This window comes from Lithobates pipiens, unplaced genomic scaffold, assembly GCF_037356315.1.
Source record: "Lithobates pipiens isolate NorthernLeopardFrog02 unplaced genomic scaffold, aLitPip1_a1.2 Scaffold_19, whole genome shotgun sequence".
NCBI classification, from domain to species: Eukaryota; Metazoa; Chordata; class Amphibia; order Anura; family Ranidae; genus Lithobates; species Lithobates pipiens.
The window spans coordinates 13,158,701-13,180,710 of NW_027507764.1; the positions used below are offsets into that span (position 1 = coordinate 13,158,701).

The following is a 22,010-nucleotide window of genomic DNA, read 5'->3' on the forward strand; positions in this document are numbered from 1 at the left end:
TTATGCAAACATTGGGCTAACAAGTGGTTAATAATAGAGCTTGCAGTCAGTAGTGAGTTGTGAGTAGTAGGAGATAGTGCGTGCTGTCTGCGTGCTCTGTACCCAGTACATACCGCTATAATATAGGGCAGGCCCCTACTTTCAAACATCCAACTTACAAACATCTCCTACTTGCAAACGCAAGGAAACAACAGCAAGTGAGATGAAAAAAGATGGACGACAAAACAAATTATACAGGGGTGATAACCCTTCACTATGTTTTCCAAAAAGCTTAAAGATATTTTTTTTGACTGGAGCTACACTTTAAAAATGTACCAGTTGAAAATGACAAACAGATTCAACTTAACACAACAAACCTACACAGTCCCTGTCTTGTTTGCACCGCCTGTATACTGCTGTTCTGAGTATATAGGGCCTGGGGGCCACACGCATTTCCTTTTTTTAATATGGGTACGGGGTTCCCCTTAATATGCGTACAAGACCCAAATAGGCTGGTAATGGGCAGGGAGGGCTACCCATGCCATGTTTCTCAATGATTTTCAACCATATTGCAGGAACCAGATATAACATTAAAACCGCAAGCAGTTTTAAATGGTGTTATTTCCGTTTAATGTCATTTTGTGCAGGGACTGTTCTAAACACGGGAAACACGTGACACTTCACAGGCATACTACAGACACCCCGCAGGCACCATATTTAAAGGAATATTTCACTTTTTTTTTTTCACTTTAATCGTCATTAAAATCAGTGCTCCCGCCAAAACGGTAGTTTTTAAAACTTTTTTTTGCAGTGACCCATGTCCCCTGAGGCAGGAGGCAGGTCGCCAAACCCTTTTTAGGACACTATCTTGCATATTAGCCGTTAAAATTAGCACTTTCCAATTCGAACGTTCGAGTCCCATAGGCTTCAATGGGGTTCTAACGTTCGTACCGAACGCGGGGGTCGTTCGCAAGTTCTGGTGCGAACCGAACCGGGGGGTGTTCGGCTCATCCCTACCCGCAACAGATGGCGGATCTACGGCAGCCAGTTTTTCCGGTGAGTGTCCATTTCACAGGGGTGCGGTGGATGATTCTGGAGCCCTGTACTGGATCACCGCTTCACTTTTCAGGTCACCACCAATTTTTTTGTGCCCATCTTTACACTGAACTATTGTGTTTTCACCAATAAGTTTGTATTGCTGATCACATCATGGGACTCTGCATTTAAATCTATATTTTTTATTATATTGTTTTTTTTTTATTGTCGATTTCCATTCAAGATTAGACTTACATACACACATATATATTTTTTTTTCACTTTAGCATTTTTTTCACTTTTTTTTGGACTGTATTTCAATGTGTTGTCCATTTCTAACACGGTATTCACATTTCATCGCTGTTAATTTACTTTTGGCGCTACACACATTTTCTTAAGATTAGTTCTAGGTTTGGTGTATTACTTATCTGTGTCAGCTGCCGCCCCACCTCAGCGCAGAGATATATCTTTTTATATTAACAGAAAAATTGTTCAACGACTTATAGTGGGACTGTGATAGTGTGGCGGAAAATCTGCTACTAACTGACCAACTGACAAAAAAATGTCCTGGCATCAGTTGGCGTGCTCCATTATTGGTGTCAATGGGAGGATTAGTGCCCCATCATTGGTGTCGATGGGAGGATTAGTGCCCCATCATTGGTGTCGATGGGAGGATTAGTGCCCCATCATTGGTGTCAGTGGGAGGAATAGTGCCCCATCATTGGTATAAGTGGGAGGAATAGTGCCCCATCATTGGTATAAGTGGGAGGATTAGTGCCCCATCATTGGTGTCAGTGGGAGGATTAGTGCCCCATCATTGGTGTCAGTGGGAGGAATAGTGCCCCATCATTGGTGTTAGTGGGAGGATTAGTGCCCCATCATTGGTGTCAGTGGGAGGATTAGTGCCCCATCATTGGTATCCGTCGGAGGAATAGTGCCCCATCATTGGTATCCGTGGCAGGAATGGTGTCCCATTGTTGGTGTCTGTGGCAGAAACTGTCAGCAACATGGGGGGTGGGGAATAATGCCTCAAGGGCCAGATAAAAGCAAGCAGAGGGCCGCATCCGGCCCCTGGGCCACAGTTTGGAGATGTCACTGTTCTAGTTCATTGATTTTATTTGCTAGGCTTTCTGCATTTGTGAACATACCATTTTAATTTTGAAATAAGATCTAATATTCGATCATTACTTATATTTATATATAATTAATACCTTGATGCCACCACTCTTTCTGCATTCGATTTAGGTGCTGTCATTGTCACCTAGTTTGAGCCCCGCTCCCCCCATTATTTTGGTGTGGAAGATCTCTTAAACTCCAAATCATTTTTATTAATCAGAATTCCCAAAACAGTCCAGTGCATTGGGTATTCAAAAGGACCCCCTTCATCGGGGTTTAAAATGTTATTCTACCGGGTTCCACTTACTGTAGGTATCACTATTGGGTGGACGGACCATTTAAGTAGAGTGCTTCTTGTTGGATTTCAGATAAAAGTATTTAAAAAAAGTCCTTGGGGGGGGAAGAAATGACCCCATGGGTATTGTTGCATAAGGCACCATGTAATATCAGATGGGCTCCATATGGAGGAGATGTTCTGATATCCAATATTGTAGACACGGCAAGATACAGACACACAACGCCAAGATTTGTATTACACCAGGTTTATTGATGAGGGTTGAACAATCTGTTATCTCACATCATATATTAGAGAAGTGAGTCACTGAAGAACATCAGGATGATTCCCATCACCAGGACAATGGCGGCATAGCCGGACTTGATGCTGATGGCTCCGCTGACGTTGCACAGGTCGGTGGTGCAGCAGGTCACGGTGCCTACAGCCCCACTAACGGTGACAGTGGCAGGTGTGCAGCTGGCTTCACACGTCTTGGAAATCACGGTTGCAGTTATTCCATCTACAGAGAGAAAACATATGGAACATTCTTTAAATTCTAAGCCCCTGTACACACGGTCGGACATTCTGACAACCAAATCCATTGGATTTTGTCCGCTTGTAGCTTGAAGTGGCCTGGTTTGTGACATGCACACTTTAAGAGGTACAAAGTCTCTAAGTGATAAGAAGTTACATAGTCCTGGTTCCGGGTTTCATCTAGGGAAAATATTATATTAGCCCTTGTACACACGGTCGGACATTCCGACGAAAAATGTCCGATCGGACCATGTTGTAGGATAATCCGACCATGTGTGGGCTCCATCGGACTGTTTCCGTCAGAATATCCCACCAAGAAAGTTTTAGCCCTTGTACACACGGTCGGACATTCTGACAACCAAATCCGTTGGATTTTGCCCGACGGATTTTGTCCGAAACTGTTGCATACACACGGTCGGACAAAGTTGTCGGCAAATCCGATCGTTCATAACGTGATTTCATTACAACGGGACTACGTTCAGGCTAGTAGCCAATAGCTATGGTCTCGTAATTTGATCTGAGCATGCATGGCACTTTGTCCGATCAGAATTCTCTACAAACAATCGGACAAAGTCCGATCGGATCATGTTGTCGGAAAGTTTTAGAGCCCTGCTCTAAAACTTTGTTGGTGGGATATTCCGACGGAAACAGTCCGATGGAGCCCACACATGGTCGGATTATCCTACAACATGGTCCGATTGGACATTTTTCATCGGAATGTCCGACTGTGTGTACAAGGGCTAATATAATATTTTCACTGGATGAAACCCGGAACCCGGACTACGTAACCTCTTATCACTTAGAGACTTTGTACCTCTTAAAGCGTGCAAAATGTCACAAACCAGGCCACTTCAAGCTAAGCATATGATGAGGAAACCTTTGGTGAAATCCATATGTTCCAATTATCAATAGATCCAGCACCTGAATGTATGCTCAATCTTGACTTTTACTGTGTAAGTCCAGCTAGTCCCCCTACCATCTAAGCCCTTGTACACACGGTCGGAGAATCTGTCGGAATGAGTCTTATCGGACCGTGTCGTCAGATAATCCGACTGTGTGTGGTATGCATTGGACTGATTCCGTCCGAATCTCCGTCCGACCCAATTTTCCAACATGTTGGAAATATTTCCCGACCAACTGGGCCGGACGGACCTAATCCGATCATGTGTAGAGCATTTTCATCGGACCAAGTGCCACGCATGCTCAGATCAAATTCCTACATCAAAGCTATTGGCTACTAGCCTGAATGTAGTCCCATCGTAACGAAATTACGTCATCACGTTCTGAAAGATCGGATTTTTCGCCAACTTGGCCCGACCGTGTGTATGCAACAGTTTCGGACAAGATCCGACGGGCAAAATCCGACGGATTTGGTTGGCAAAATCTCCGACCGTGTGTACGTGGGCTAAGACTGGCTATAGGTTCCTGGCCTTTGGCAAAGAGCTTCCATGGGCAAATGTAGGACGCTTTCCACATCAGTTTGAGATGCTTCTGAGATCATTTAGAATTCACAGACATGTGCGTTGGACCTGCAGTTAACCTTCTGATTTGCTTCAGCTGCATTTGCATTCTCATTGGCTTGTATAGGGCAGAATTGGTGTATAGGACGGTACATAGACATGTGCACTGACAACATTTTTTTTAAAAATTGTTTTTTTTTTGCTTTTTTTGGAAATTCGGAAAAACAAAAATTTGGATTTTCACATTTCCGAATTTTGAATTTGCGGATTTTCAGAAATTCTAAAATCCGAAAATCTGAAAAAAGAAATAATAACTAACTATTAAATTATAGGTATTGGAATTTCCTTTCAAATTTGGCTGTTCGACATTCATTATTTCAGATAATTCATCACTTTGGATAAATTTGTCCTTGTTACGTTTACTAACAGTCAAATTTGAAAGGAAATCCCAATACCTATAATTTAATATTTATTATTAGTTATTGTTTCTGATTTTCGGGTTTTCGAATTTTCAGATTTTCATTCTTATTCTTGGTTTTTCAAATTTCCAATTTTTAGAATTTTTGAATTTGTGAAACTAATGGCACGTACACACGACCGGATTTTTTGACAGCAAAGGTCCGACGGAACGAGTCCGTCGGACAATTCGATCGTGTGTGGGCCTCCATCGGACCTTTGCTTGCCAAAAATCCGGTGGACTTTAGAAATAGAACATATTTTACATTTTCCCACCGAAACTCCGCCAGACCAAAAAATCTGTTCGTGTGTTTGCTAGTCCAACGGACAAAAAACGTCGCTAGGGCAGCTATTGGCTACTGGCTATGAATTTCCTTATTCTAGTCCGGTCGCACGTCATCATGTTCGAATCCGTCGGACTTTGGTACGATTGTGTGTGTGGCTAAGTCCGTTCATTCGGAAAGTCCGTTGGAACTCCGCCGAAAGTCAGTCGGAAAGACCGTCGGACCTAGTCCCTCGAAAAAGTCCAGTCGTGTGTACGCGGCTTTAGAATATTCGAATTTCCAAATTTCTGAAATTTCGGAATTAATGAATTTGTCAAAATTTGTTAAAAAGCGAATTCGGAACTAAACAAATTGCACATGTCTAGCGGCACAGCAGGTGCTGTGGTGTACCTATCAAATCACCTCTAGTGTACGGTGTCCTACCGTGTTTCCCTGAAAATAAGACCTACCTCGATAATAAGACCTAGTGCTATTTTCCAAGAGGGCTGCAATATAAACCCTACCCTGAAAATAAGCCCTAGTTCGGTGCGGAGCCGCTTGGCGCTCATCTGATCTCCTCTTCTTTCAGCGGGGAATCTCGCGCCCCCTTTCTGTATTGCTCAGAGCGGGGAAGACAGCTTGGGGCGGGCCATAAAAGCAGTGAGCAGGCCTCAGCTGATCTCCTCTTCTCTTGGGGGTCAGCGGGGGATTTCAGGCCGCCCTCCCTCTGCACTAATTATAGCCATGGAAGACGGCACAGGCAGGCCATTGAAGCTGGTGTCAGCGGGGGATCTCGCTCCCCTCCCTCTGCAGTGCTCGGATCGGTGGAAGACAGCTCAGGCAGGCTATGGCAGAATGTGTTTGCACAATTGCATTGCAGAGACGCACCCCTTTAGAATTCTGTGATCCTTTGATAGAGGGGAAACTGTCATTTTGCAACCACTGGGAAGATGGTACATTGCTTGGCAAGCTCTACCCAGAAAATAAGCCCTAGTGTATTTTTGGCTGACAAAATTAATATAAGACCCGGGCTTATTTTCGGGGGAAACACGGTACATGTGTAGATTCTGCTACTCAAAACGATTAATTACATTTTTTTTACAATTTTACAATGGGGTGCCTTCAGAGTGTGCAGAATTCTAAGGCCCCGTTCACACCAAAAAGTGCTACAGGATGCCCGCATTTCATTTCCTGCACCACGTTAAAAATGCACAGCAGTTGCCATCTGCAGCAGGTGCTAATGTTGAATCAACGTCACCCCAGATGCAGGTCACAAGCGCGGTGTGTTTGCCTCCACCGGATCACAATGTACAGACGTACCATCCAATCCAATGGCAGGGCATTTCCAAAAGTAGTTTGAGTGGTGCAGTAGTGTGTGGTCCAGTGCGATTTGAGCCTATTCAAAATGAAGGGGCTCAAATTGCACCACATTGAACCACATATGAATCGCACAGGAACACGCGGGGCATTCCTAGTGTGAACCGACCCTTAAAGAGGAAGTAAACCCCAATGCGTTTTCCTTCCTCTTTTGCTCTCCGCAAGGCATGCAAATTAAAAGCATAATAGGCTAGTATGCATCGCATACTAGCCCATTATATGACACTTACCTGCAAACGAAGCCCGCGCTGTCCCCTGTGTTGGCTGCATCCATTTTCGCACCTCTTCCTTTCAGGGCCGCGTACTCCGGCTCTGTGACTGGCCGGAGTCGTGTGACGTCCCTCCTGCACCTGCGCGGGGGAGCCATCAGTCACGGCACACGCTGGGGGAAGAAACGACATGGTGGTCCGTTTCTTCACAGCTCATGCGCCGATGACGACATCGAAGCACTTCAAGTGAAATGTCTCCTAAACGGCGGAGAGATTTCCTCTACCTATAGGTAAGCCTTATTCTAGGCTTACCTCTAGGTAAAAGTCACTTACAACGCCTTTAAGGGACCGACTTGATTTGACCCCAAGCTCAGCTCTATGCAATACATTGCTACAAGGGGAGGCCAAAAAGTTCTTGTTTTTGTAGCTCTTGACTAACTTTAGTTAGTGCCAAGAGAAATGGATTAGGTGTCATGTCGGACAAAATTGAATACCGAGCCGTGATTAATGGATGAATGTTGCACCTTTAGCCTTTTTGGGGGTGGGTGGTGAAGCATGTGCAGCAGGTGCTGCAGCCCAAGACTTAAATTAACACAAATAAGCTGAAAGGGAAAAGTTCAGAGTGTCTGCAGATATGAGGAGTTTCTCCCCCCCCCCTCCTCATGGACCCACACAGAGCTGTTCACTCTGCAGCCTCCCCTGTGTCCCTATTGGCAGGAAGAGGAGAGCCAACTGTAGGAGAAATTACAGGAGCCAATCAGAGTGACTTTAACAACCTGCAGGAAGTGGCTGCAAAGGACTCTGGAATTTTAAGTCCCAGCACAGAGCGACCCCATAGCCTTGTATAGTGACAGGTACTACCAAAACCAGCATTCTCTGTGGGCAGGAAAGTAAAGAATTGATTTTTAATTCCTGAGGAGGTTCTCAGTCAGCACGAGCCAGGGAAAGAGACCAAACCTGAAGGAGAGTAGCTGTCTCTCAGGTTATCTCCCCGCGTGATTCAGGCCTCCACTGGGAAATCCAGCCTGAGAGAGGTGGGATCACAGGTGCATATCCAGGCACACCTGCACGGTGAAGCATTCCAGTGTGAGGTAACCAGTCGGGTCACCAGGAGAGCCTGCCTGTTCCAGGACGTTTGTTTGGGCCTTGATTGAAGAATGTGGCGAGAGGGCTTTTTGCCCATTTGCAAGAAACAGGGACACTGTGCCACAGAAGGAGTTAAATGGACACTGTATACAGACATCATTGCTGGTCGTCATCTTACTGACACTTGTAGTGCCACAGGGATAAGAGATAAGGCTATCCATTTCTGGGACACTGTATACAGACATCATGGTCCTCTAACTTTGCGGAGAAAGATCCCGCCTGCTTCCATTGATAATCCAGGCAAGTTATGTTGTGTGGCCCTGCTATCCAGGAGTTTAAGTGCACCAACGAAAGTGGCTAGCTGAAGACAAAATTTTATCTTTTCTTCAAAAGGACTGAAGCTACTAGAGCCATACGGATCCGCACACACCTATTCAGGGCTCTGTGGGACAGTTTATCTAGGAAGTTAAGCCATTACTTGTTGATTTGAATAAAGTGTTTAAAGTTGGGCCTGTGGTGTCAGGAGACAGAAGAGAGGCCTGACACCACAGGCCCAACTTTAAACACTTTATTCAAATCAACAAGTAATGGCTTATTATCATTCCTCTGCTCTCCTCCTGCCTGGACTCGAAGAGCCAACCTGAGTAAAGGTAACCAATCCGATTTAAAGTGTTATATTGTGCTTCATTTGCCATTTAAGTGTGCCCCTGCTCTCTGGGACATTCTCTGGTTTGGAATCCCCTAATCTGAAAAAAAGAAAGAAAATCAGTAAAATTCGAAATAATAACTATTAAATTATAGATATCAGAATTTTCTTTCAAATTTGGCTGTTAGTGAATGTAACGAATACAAATTTATCTGAAGTTATGAATTATCCTAAATAACGAATGCCGCATCTAAACAAATGGAATGGAACAAATTAATAATAACAAATAAAAAAGGTTTTATTATTATTATTATTATTGTTATTTATTATTATTACGTTCCATTTATTTAGATGCGGCATTTGTTATTTCAGATAATTTGTAACTTTGGATAAATTCACACTCGTTCAGTAACAGCCAAATTTGAAAGGAAATTCCAATCCCTATAATTTAATATTTATTACTAGTTAGTTATTATTTCAGATTTTCGAATTTTCTGATTTTCATTCTTTTGAATTTTCACATTTTCATTATCATTCTTGGATTTTCAAATTTCCAAATTTTAGAATTTTTAAGTTTATGAAATTTAGAATATATTCAAATCTCCTAATTTGAATTTTTACATTTCCAAAATTTTTAATTTCTGAACTTCCAAACTTCCAAAATCCAGTTTCCGAAATTTCGAATTTCCGAAATGTTCCAATTTCCGAAATTTAGAATTTCCAAACTTCCGAATTCCAATTTCCAGAATTTCGAATTTCCGAATTGTGCCAATTTCCAAAATGTCAAAATTCTGAAATTCCGAAACGTCGAAATACCGAAACGTCGAAATTCAGAAATGTCAAAATTCCTAAATTCCCAAATTTCAAAATTGTGAAATTCCGAAGTGTCAAAATTGTGAAATTCCAAGATGTCAAAATTCTGAAATGTCAAAATTCAGAAATATCAAATTTCAAAACAAATTCGGAACTAAACGAATTGCACATGTCTACTGCACATGTTTCCATGTTTTACTAATTTCTTTAGTCTCAGGATCATATAGATACACCCAGCTTTCATCCGTACACAGTTGACATCTCTTCATGGATTATTTGGGCAGATTTCCCTTGAAGATGGAGGAACCTAATCACGGCTCAGTATTCAATTTTGTCCGGCATGACACCTACTCCATTTCTCTTGGTTCTAACTATAATTCACCACAACCTACAAAAAACAAATTTGGCCTGCATATTACTAAGATATTTATCTATAAACCTGCAAAATGTCAGAGCCCTAGCACATATAGATCATGGTTATTGGCCTCCCCACATAGTAGACAGGATTCAGAATGACCATGGTGTACAGTCCATGAGATATTGGGACCAATATGCCGGCTCTTCACATAATTCCAGATGAACCTTGGGGGGGGGGGGGGGGGTTATGGTGTGTAGCACTGTGAAAACCAAGATCCTGTATGGTGCGAGCCTTTTACCATCTAACCATTGGAGATTCCCAAGGTGCTTGGCTGAAGTAGATATGTAGATAACCTCTTTAATGAGTAATGTTTTGTTAAGAAGTCTTACTTGCTGAAGCAGTTCCTACAGCCGTCTGGCAGTAGCCATTTCCGGAGGGGCAGGTCGTCGCCGTCTTGCAGTTGCTGTTGCTGGTTTGTTCAGTGCATGTGTAACATTGCAGGGAATAGGCTGAAAAAGAACAATTTAAAGTGTGACTCCATCTTTAGATAAAAGCAAATAAAACGTCTACATTTATACTAATAAAAGCTGAACATGATGAGTACACCACTGCTTTCCTCAATATAATGGTTTTCCTTCCTTTTATCATATTTCTCTTTCTTAGATAGAATAACTCAATGATAAATTATGTCTAGAAAAAAAATCTGAGATGGTTTGATGTAGAGATTTCAGCACAAATAACAGTTAGTGGAGGACTGGATGGATCCACCACTATGGATGGGGGGGGGGGGGTTGGGGTGGGTTATTTAGGTTTGACTTTAGATTAGCTTTTCTTAACCACTACCGGGCACTTTCACCCCCTTCCTGCCCCGCCAATTTTCAGCTTTCAGTGCTGTTGCAATTTGAATGACAATTGCGCGGGCATGCAACACTGTACCCATGTGAAGTTTTTATAATTTGTTTCCCACAAAGAGAGCTTTCTTTTGGTAGTATTGTTGTTTTTTGCTAACAAAAAAAAAAAAGACCAAACATTTTGAGACAAAATAAAAAAACTTTTTTCTTAGTTTGTTATAAAATTTAGCAAAGGGGTAATTTTTCTCCTTCACTGATAGGCACTGATGGGCACTAATTGCCAGCACTGATGGGCACTGATAAGCTGCACTTATGGGCACTGGGTGGTGGCACTGATTGGTAGCACTGATATGCTGCACTGATTGGCAGCAGTGATAGCCTAGACTGATTAGCAGCACTGATAGGCTGCACTGATTGGCAGCACTGGTGGGCACTGATTGGCAACACTGATGGGCACTGATAGGATGCACTGATGGGCACTGATTGGTAGCACTGATGGACACTGATAGGCAGCACTGATTGGCAGCACTGATAGGCTAGACTGATTAGCAGGACTGATAGGCAGCACTGATAGGCTGCATTGATAGGCACTGATAGGCAACACTGATAGGCACTGATCAGCGGCACTGATAGGCACTGATTAGCAGCACTGATGGGCACTGATTGGCAGCACTGATAGGCAGCACTGATGGGCATTGTTGGGACTGCACTGATCATCAGGAAACTGATGATCAGTGCAGATGTCCCCTTTTTTGATTGTGCACAGCTGATCACGTGGTAAAGGGCCGCTGTGATTGGCCCCAACCTGTGATAAGACATGGACATTTTCACTTAGGGGTGTACTGACTTTTGTTGTCAGCGGTTTAGACATTAATGGTTGTGTGTTATTTTGAGGGGACAGCAAATTTACACTGTTATACAAGCTGTACACTCACTACTTTACATTGTAGACAAGTGTCATTTCTTCAGTGTTGTCACATGAAAAGAGAGAAGAAAATATTCAGAAAAATGTGAGGGGTGTACTTACTTTTGTGAGATACTGTGTGTGTATGTATGTGTGTGTGTGTATATATATATATATATATATATATATATATATATATATATATAATTTTCAAAAATATGCCTGAATACAGTCTCAACCATGGTTAAAAAAAGTACCTTAGCATTAACAGCGCTATGATCTATTAATAAATAAATATGTGCAAAGAAAGCATTTAATATACACAGTATATATTAAATAATCATATCAATACAATCAATCCTAATAGAACTTATAATTAGTTCATAATGTAAAGTCCCCAAAGATTTATATATATATATATAAATGAAAAGTTCATAAAGTGAGTGAAGTGCTCCAGGAACCCCTCAGGGCTTCTAGAAATCCCTCTCAGAAAATGCACACCACACCATGCAGATGGAGAAGACCTCGTGCTCAGCGCGACCCCCTTTGATCGTGCACGTACTCCCTAAAGGGTTAATCAGAGGCACCTCAGATGCAATGTGCTGCTCATATAGTTGTCAAGGACTGCAAAACACCCGCTCATCAGAGAGAATACCCAGTCAGGTCACCCAGACTCCTATTTTTCTCAGAAGGTAGGAAATTCTCAACAGGATCTCACTTGTTATTTAATTTTGCTTTAATTTTGCTATCCCCATGCAAAAACATAAACAAGGAGAATTAAAAAAAAAAAAAAAAAAAAAAAAAAAAAAGTAAGTATATATATATATTTTTAAATTTCCCTCCCTATGTGCACTGTATCCTGGCGCTGGGCGCAGTGCAATATAGGAAGCGCCACGTCTATGCAATCACAAGATTGCAGACGAGGCGCTTCATTTGGCCCAAAAAAAAGCGCTCTGTGGTGCAGCCGATCGCGCCACAGCTTCCGGCACGATTGACTGGCCGAGTGAGTGCATAGGCTTGCACTTTGAATGAGCGGTGGGCGGTGCTCCCGACGTCATTCAAGGAAGTGACGTTGGCACGGCACTGCTCTGTTCTCTGTCCCGCCTGAGAAGATCAGGTAAGGCTGCCGCATGGCTGCTTACAACTTCAATCTTCTTCATTATTTATTCAGCGCTGCCGGCGGCACCCCCTCCACATCCACAGGGTTACTATTGGTGGTCGGCACTCGGCAGCATACCCCTCCCCCCGCTAAACAAGATTTAAAAAAAAAAGTGTTATTATCGGTGGTCAGCAGCATACCCCCCCCCAAAGAAGCTTTTAAAAAAAAGGGTTAGTAATAATAACCCTTTTTTTTAAATCTTGTCTAAGGGGGGGTATGCTGCCGACCACCGATAATAACCCTTTTTTTTTTAAATCTTGTTTGGGGGGTATGCTGCCAACCACTGATAATAACTTATTATCGGTGTTTGGCAGCATACCAATTTACAGGTTGTAGATATGTGCAAATTTGCAGAATGCAGATATGTGCGATTTAAAGGTTGTAGATATGTGCGATTTACAGAATGCAGATATGTGCAATTGACAGAATGCAGATTTGTGCGATTTACAGAATGCAGATATGTGCGAATTACAGAATGCAATTTACAGAATGCAGATATGTGTGATTTACAGGTTGCAGATATGTGCGATATGCAGAATGCAAATATGTGCAGTTTGCAGAATGCAGATATGTGCGATTTACAGAATGCAGATATGTGCAGTTTGCAGAATGCAGATATGTGCGATTTACAGAATGCGATTTACAGAATGCAGATATGTGCGATTTACAGGTTGCAGATATGTGCGATATGCAGAATGCAGATATGTCCAATTTACAGGTTGTAGATATGTGTGATTTACAGAATGCAGATATGTGCGATTTACAGAATGCAGATATGTGCAATTTACAGGTTGCAGAAAAGGTGCCTGATGTGGTTATACACAAGATAGGCATGATTCATCTGCTTTAGTAGAGCCCTGTGTATAATGTGCAGCCTGGTATATGATGTGCAGAGCCCAGTGTATAATGTGCAGCCTGGTATATGATGTTGATTCGATAAGGAGTGTGGCTTGTGAGAAGTGGGAGGTACCAAATGTGAAGGGGCGGGGTCTTGCTCCCCCCATCCTAAAACTTCACCAGCTGCCACTGAGTCCCTGGATAACCTGCGCTGACGCTCGGATACAGGACAGCTGCATAGACACGCCCTTACGCATTTCGTAATCACTTCTTCATCAGAGGGCGTCAAATCAGACGCCCTCTGAATATATATATATATATATATATATATATATATATATATATATATATATATATATTTATCCCCCCCCCATCTCATAAAATCAAACAGACACCTTTACCATGTTTCAGGTGCTTTTGGGCTAAAAATAGCGCCTGTAAAGTGCCTGCAAAACGACTCCCCTGCAGTCTGTGTGAAAGCCCGAGTGCTTTCACACTGAGGCAATGCGCTGGCAGGATGTTAAAAAAAAGTCCTGCAAGTGGCACCTTTGGAGTGGTGTATACCGCTCCTCCATCACTCCTGCCCATTGATATGAATGGGCACCACTAGCGAAGCGCATGCAATGCTATTTTGGTAGCGGCGATTCATAGGCGCATTTAACCTCTTCCTCAGCCGCTAGCCGGGTTATACACGCCCCACTAGCAGCCGAATAGCACCGCTAAAATGACGGTAAAGCGCCGCTAAAACTAGCAGCGTTTTACCACCAACGCCTGCCCGCTCCAGTGTGGAGGAAGCCTTAATAAGTGATACAGAAAATTTCTTACATTGAAACATTTATTAAACAAAACAAACCTCCCATCAGTTTACTTGTATGTATAATTTAGATTAAAAAAAAAAGCCTATATATTAAATATTAAATAAAAACAGGTAGTCCAAACTTTTGGCCGAAAAAAAAATGGGCTAACTTTACTGTTTTATTTTTTTTATTTTTTTAAATCATTAGTGTATTTTTTTCCCCAAAAATCACGTTTGTAAGACCTCTGCGCAAATGCCGTGTGACATAAAATATTGCAACAACCGCTATTTTATTCCCTAGGGTCTCTGCTAAAAAAATATATATAATTTTTGGGGGTTCTAAGTGATTTTCTGGCAGAAAATACAGGATTTTTACTTGTAAGCAACAAGTGACAGAAAAGATTTAGTATTTAAATGGTTAAACTGAGAACTTCTACACACAGAGTTCAGTTCATTCATAAGTGTAAACATTGTATCTCTTTACTCTTTTCTTGGCAGACTGCCCAGAGAGAAGGAAAGTGTGCCTCTCAAGACTCAGATAACTTGCATTGACTTCTATTACAGAAGTCATTTGCAAGTCATGCTGTAGTTCTAATCGGCCTTTTTATCAGCTCAATCGGCCGATGCCGATTAATAAAAAAACAGCAAATATCGGCCGATATCGGTCGACCTCTAATTACTACTACTACTACATACAGATCTGATATAAAATGTATTTTGAGTGCTTTTGAATTTGTATCAATTAAAAAAAAGCACAAGAACAACAGAAAATGTTTTTTAAATGTAGCCCTATATGTTCTAAGCCCTTGTACACACGGGTCAGACATTCCGACAACAAAATCCGTCAGATTTTTTCCGACGGATTTTGTCCGAAACTTGTGTTGCATACACACGGTCAGACAAAGTTGTCGGAAAATCTGATTGTTCACAATGTGATGACGTTCAGGCTGGTAGCCAATAGCTTTGGTCTCGTAATTTGATCAAAGTCCGATCAGATCATGCTGTCGGAAAATTTTATATCCAGCTCTCAAACTTTGTTGGTCGGACTTTCCGACGGAAAAAGTCAGATGGAGCCCCCACACGGTCGGATTATCTGACAACACGGTCTGATAGGACATTTTCCGTCGGAATGTCCGACCGTGTGTTCAAGAGCTAACAGTAATACATGTTAACTGGTTCCCGACCAGCGCACGACGATGTACGTCGACAGAATGGCACGGGCAGGCATATTGGCGTACAGGTACGTCCAATCTTCAATGCTGCCCTGCCATCGGGAGCGCGCCGCCGGCGGCGCGCTCCCGCGCTGGTCGGGAGCCCCGTGAGTCCGGCCACGGGACCCGCGGACTCGATCACCACGGGCATACCCGCGATCGTCTCACGGGGCGGCTGAATGGAGGAAATGCCGTGTAAACAGCATTTCTCCATTCTGCCTAGCAACTAGTGACGCTGATCTCTGCTCCACGTGATTGGAGCAGAGATCAGTGTTCACTAAATGAAAGCCCAACCCCCCCACAGTTAGTAACACACCCCTAGGAACACTTAACCCCTACACTGCCACCCACTGGTTAACCCCTTCACTGCCAGTGTCATTTACACAGGAATCACTGCATTTATATAGCAGTGATTACTGTATAAATGACAATGGTCCCAAAAATGTGTCAAAAATGGGTCCCCCAATATGTTGCAGTCACAATACAAATCGCAGATCACCGCCATTACTAGTAAAAAAAAAAATAATAAAAAATTATTAATAAAAATGCTATAAAACTATCCCTATTTTGTAAACGCTATAACTTTTGCGCAAACCAATCAATAATCGCTTATTGCGTTTTTTTTAACCAAAAATATGTAGAAGAATACGTATCGGCCTAAACTGAGGGCAAAAAATGTTTTTTTATATATTTTTGGGGGATATTTATTATAACAAAAAGTAAAAAATAATGCGTTTTTTTTCAAAATTGTCGCTCTATTTTTGTTTATAGCGCAAAAAATAAAAACCGCAGGGGTGATCAAATACCACCAAAAGAAAGCTCTATTTGTGGGAAAAAAAGGACGTCAATTTTGTTTGGGAGCCACGTCGCACGACCGTGCAATTGTCAGTTAAAGCGACGCAGTGCCGAATCGCAAAAAGTGGTCTGGTCTTTGACCAGCAAAATGGTCCGGTCTGTAAGTGGTTAAATATAATAATTTTTTTATAATCCATCTTTTTATTGTATTTCTTCTTCTTATTATTTATTTATTTATACATTGCAGATTGTAGAAGCAGCACAGTGGTCAGGTAGATCCCGAGGATGAGTATATCAGGATGTGTAAAAATTCCGGTATAAAATCAGGCATGATACATTTATTGCAAAAAAGAGGGTTTCACCATGTCAGATAATTGTGCTGTTGCCACATCCCTATTTATTAAGAAAAAATAAATTCTCCCTTCGTTGGGACTTTGTAGGCAGCAAACACACAGGTAAATATGATCTCTGGTACCCGACGTGTTTCTGATTCAAGTTCCTTCGTCAGGGGTATTAGATAAGATTGTATGCAGTCATCATTTTTGTCTTATGCCCCATACACGTGGTCGGACATTCCGACCACAAAACCCGTCTGATTCTTTCCGACGGATTTTGGCCGAAACTTGTCTTGCATACACACGGTCGCACAAAGTTGTCGGAGAATCCGATCGTTCCGAATGAGGTGACATATAAAACGTACGACGGGACTACGTAGAAGGCCGGTAGCCAATAGCTTTCGTCTCCAAATTTTTTCTGAGCATGCGTGGCACTTTGTGCTTCGGAAATTCTCTACACACGATCGGAAAAAGTCCGATCAGATCTTGTCGTCTGAAAATTTTAGATGCAGCCCTCAAACTTTTTCTGTCGGAAATTGCGGCAGAAAAAGTCCAATGGAGCCCACACACAATCGAATTTTCTGACAACATAATCCGATCGGACTTTTTCCTGTCGGAATTTCCGATCGCGTGTATGGGGCATAACATGTGAAATGTTTCCGCCATACAACTTTAGAAAAATATCAGATGAAGCACTATCAGCGGGGGTGTCAGTGGTTGCACAGTGGGAACACCAATAATACACAGTGATAGCCAAAGAATGGGAGATACATTTATTGCAAAAAAGAGGGTTTCACCGTGTCAGATAAGTGTGCGGTTGCCACATCCCTATTTATTAAGAAAAAAGAAATTCTCCCCTTCTTTGGGAATTTGTAGGCAGCAAACACACAGGTAAATATGATCTCCGGTACCCGACGTGTTTCTGGTTAAAGCACCTTCGTCAAGGGTATTAGATAAGAGCGAATGCAGTCATAATTTTTGTCTTACATGTGAAATGTTTCCACCACACAACTTTAGAAAAATAGCAGATGAAGCACTATCAATGGGGGGAGGGGTCAGTGGCTGCCCAGTGGGAACACCAATAATTCACAGTAATATCCAAAGAATGGGATATTGCCCATTCAATTGGCCTGGTGATCACAGGGAGACGCAAAGTTGTGTGGCAGAACATTTCACATGTAAGACAAAATATATGACTTCATATACTCTTATCTAATACCCCTGATGAAGGTGCTTGAACCAGAAACACGTTGGGTACCGGAGAGTAACAACCAATTTCTTTGTCATAAATTCCATGTCACTTGCTGTGTTTTTTTGTGAACTTTGACCCATGGCACATCCATTATGGGGTACAGGACAGCCAATTGAGTCATTTCAGCACATGGACATACCCCCTACCTTATAAATAGACCTGATCTGGCGGCCATTTTACATTCTGTCTTTTGCCAGTGTAGGGAAAGGACGCTGTGTGGAGCAGGGACAGTCAGTCTATAACTATTACTATTAGGTCCACAAAATTCCTTTTAAGGACTGGTATACTGTAATACCCCTGATGAGGGTGCTTGAACAAGAAACACGTTGGGTATCGGAGATCATTATATTACCAGAGAGTAACAACTATTTTCTTTGTCATACATTCCATGTAACTTGCTGTGTTTTTTTGTCTTGTTTATCCTCTTTTTGTGTATTCGTACAGCATTCTTTCTATGCTTTTTAACCACCGGTCATTGTATGACCGAATAATTTTCTGCATATTTAATAAAGTACATTTTTCATATTTACCTGTGTGTTTGCTGCCTACAAAGTCCCAACAAAGGGGGAATTTCTTTTTTCTTGGTACATTTATTAATCGTTTCGTTCATAATAGAAAGTATAAAAATCTCTCATCTGACCATTTTATGATGGGATTGACTCATTTCTAATGGCTTTCCATTCAAGTGCCATGTCAATGTCTCCGTTATCATAGAAAGAAAGTTCTACTTCTGAAATAAACTTTGACAAGTGCATGCGCCTAACATTTTTTTTTTTTTAACGTTTTATTAAATAATAAAGTAAGCATACGAAGGTAGAGGACAAATAAGAATTATCCCTGACAGAAAATGGGGACAAAACAGGATGCACATTGATGCAGTCCAATGACGGGGAAGCAGCTCGTACAAGGACGGGGTAAGTGGAGAGGTACACACATTAGAACTGTTAAACAGCACAGTACTTATACACAGGTGTACAACAGCGTAATATAACTGCATATTAGTATAGTGTCAGAACCACTGAAAAATACCCTATAGCAGGGATATGCAATTAGCGGACCTCCAGCTGTTGCAGAACTACAAGTCCCATGAGGTATAGCAAGACCCTTGACAGCCACAAGCATGACACCCAGAGGCAGAGGCATGATGTGACTTGTAGTTTTGCAACAGCTGGAGGTCTGCTAATTACATATCCCTGCCCTATGGCATAGGCGTGCGCACAGGGTATCCCGGGCGTGCCTGGGCACACCCTAATCACCCTGTGCTGATTTCCCCTGATTCTTGGCGCCCCCTGTCTTTTCCCTTATTTCATATTTACCTGTGTGTTTGCTGCCTACAAAGTCCCAACGAAGGGGGAATTTCTTTTTTCTTGGTACATTTATTAATTGTTGTAGAATTTCGTTCATAATAGAAAGTATAAAAATTTGTAGTTTTGCAACAGCTGGAGGTCCGCTATTTGCATATCCCTGCCCTATGGCATAGGCATGTGCACAGGGTATTGCGGGCGTGCCTGGGCACACCCTAATCACCCTGTGCATTGCCGATTTCCCCTGATTCTTGGCGCCCCCTGTCTTTTCCCTGCAGTTCTGCCAGCTTCTCCCCTCTCCTCTCCTGCTGGCTGCTGCAGGGGATGTTTCAGGATGGCGTTCGCTCCTGTGTTCATTCTTAACTGAAGGATAGCAAACTATGCTAACTATGTTTCAGTTTGTGGACGAACAGGAAGCTGCTCAGCAAAGAGCAGTTCTCATTCAAGTGCAGCTGAGGCTGCAGAGAAAGGAACTGGGGAGGCTCTGTCCTCCAGTGTACCTTTCTCTATGTTTAGACCCCTGATATTTCACCAAAGCCCCCAATGGAGCTCCTGAAAAAACTGAACAAAAAAAAAGAAAAAAAAATATTGTAAAAAATAATTAAAAAAATTAAATTGTAAAAAATATTTTTAAATGATATAAAATAAAAACAACTGATACTGTGCACTGCCCTACTGACACCAATCTCTGCTCTACTGCACTACTATATGTGTGTTTGTGCTCTGGGGTGCACACCCTGATGCTATAGGCTGTGCACACCAATGCCCTACCCACCTCCTTCAGCCCTGTGCTGCTTTCTGGAGTTCTGCTCTTTTTAAAGGGGTATTCCAGCTGAATTTTTTTTTTTTTTTTTAAAAAGTCAGCAGCTACAAACACTGTAGCTGCTTTCTTTTAATAAGGATACTTACCTGTCCAGGGAGCCCGCGATGTCGCCCCCCCCCCTCGTATCCTGTCCCGACGCCGCCATCCTCACTAAGGCAGTGGAGCCTTGCGGCTTCACTGCCCGTTTCCTACTGCGCATGCGCGAGTCACGCGGCACTTTGTGAATGGGGCTCGCTGTGTTCAGGGACATACGCAGTTCCCAGAACACACCGCGCCACCTTCCCCAGAAGACAGCGCGAGGAGGAGAGAAGACTGAAGATCACAATGGAGTAGGAACAGGCAGATAAGGAAGACTGCCTTGCAACAGGGGTTTCTGGTAAGTAAAAACATTTTTTTTTTCAAATGCTTTCTTTTAAAAAATTGTAAGAATATTCATTCTATTTGTTTTTTTAGGGTGGCCCTCCACTTTAACTACGCACTCTTTATGTAGTGTGACCCTCAATCCTGACCATCAAACTCTGTAGATAGGAAACCCCTCAATGTGAGTGCAGTTTGGCCACACTCACAACTTGATGCAGAAGTAATGATGTACAGTAAACTCTAGCAACCAGTGAGAGATAATGATTTGCAGTAATCTCTAGAAACCAATCGGTGAGCAGTAACAGTGTTCTGTAACCACTAGAAACCAATTAATGAGTGGTAAGGATATGCAGTAACCTCTAGAAATCAATTAGCAAGCAGAAATGATATGCTGTAACCTCTAGCAACTAATCAGTGAGCGGTGATGATGTGCTGTAACCTCTAGCAACCAGTCAGCGAGTGGTAGTGATATGCTGTAACTTCTGGCAACCAATCGCAATCGCTGCCTGGTCTGCTGCAGTAAACTCATTATGAGTCTAGCTGCTAATTACTGTATGTCTCAGAGTTGGGGGGGGGGGTCCAAGAAAATGTTTGTCCCTCTAACTGAACAAACCTTCTAAATAGGACCATTTTCTAACAAAATTCTACAGGTGTAAGGCAATTTTAGCACAAAATACAACCAGCTGCAAGTGTGAAGGTGGTGTGTGGAGGAAAATCGTATTCTAGTGCCACGAAGTAAGAGAGGGGCAAGTTGGGGTAGGTAGAGATCTAGGGGTCTAGAGCGGAAAAGGGCATAGAGGTGGTAGGCTTGGGAGCGATCCTGAGAGGCAACGGGATGTAACTGGGGGATGTTGGTAATGTCTGGGGTAGAGGGAAAAGAAATAAACCGAGGAGGGGACCTAAGGGCTCCCTCTTCCAACCCCAGACTACATGCTTGCAGCCATTGAGCAGGATACCAATGCAGTGGTACTGCAGTCATCTCAAAGGGAATTGCAAGTATCTAGTTTCTATAAATTGCTTGTTGCTAAAACATTTCTTTTATGTATTATAAAATGATAAAATTCCCCAGAAAAAAAAAAAAATCTGAATATTAATGATGCCCCGTACCTGATCCTACACAGAGAGCGGCCAGCAGTAGGATGCTTGCGTGTGGTGCCATTGTAAGCTGGGGGAGGCTTGTGAATGTGGCATTCCAAGACCCATGCCTTTATATATATATTCTGCCCACCCCTCCTTCATATCGGCATAACAATGGGCCCTGTCCATGTGACACCTTGGTATGCTGGCTCAAAGAAAGCAGAGAAAGAAAAATCTAATTATTTCTATTATATCTTCTGTGATTTGCCTAAGGCTGTCCTCAAAAAGTTGCATCCACCCTTCTCAAAGGTTACATATGGTAGTCATGTAGCTAGTCACGCAAAAAAAGACACAAATCCATCTCGTTCAATGAATAGAAAAAAAAATAAAACGTTACAAATAGAAAATCCCAACATATAAAATTCTATACCCCAATTGATCCAGAGGAACGCTAAAAGAAAAACCCAATAAAGCATGATCAAATTTGTGCCAATGGCGGAGAATTCATTTTTTTCCTGATCCACCCCTGAAATGAATCGGATATTCTCTAGATCATTTACCCCTGATGTTTTTACCTATAAGCGCCTCCAGTTATAGAGATGGCCTTGCGGTTCGCCCGGCGGTCGGTTCACGGCGAACTTTGCTCGTTCGGGATTCGCCAAACTGGTGAACTTCTGGCGCTGTTCGCGGCAGCCATATT

The 22,010-nt window shown here is 42.5% G+C and overlaps 1 protein-coding gene across 1 annotated transcript; it reads right to left on the reverse strand.

Annotated features, from left to right (window-relative positions):
• Positions 1 to 2,656: 2,656 nt before the first annotated feature.
• Positions 2,657 to 21,464, reverse strand: LOC143998156 (lymphocyte antigen 6E-like). Its single transcript, XM_077493890.1, has 3 exons — positions 21,341 to 21,464; positions 9,996 to 10,115; positions 2,657 to 2,924 (listed from the first exon to the last, which is right to left on the reverse strand). Exons 1-3 carry the CDS (start codon positions 21,390 to 21,392, stop codon positions 2,716 to 2,718), a joined length of 381 nt encoding a protein of 126 aa, XP_077350016.1. The 5' UTR covers positions 21,393 to 21,464; the 3' UTR covers positions 2,657 to 2,715.
• Between the last annotated feature and the right edge of the window lie 546 nt (positions 21,465 to 22,010).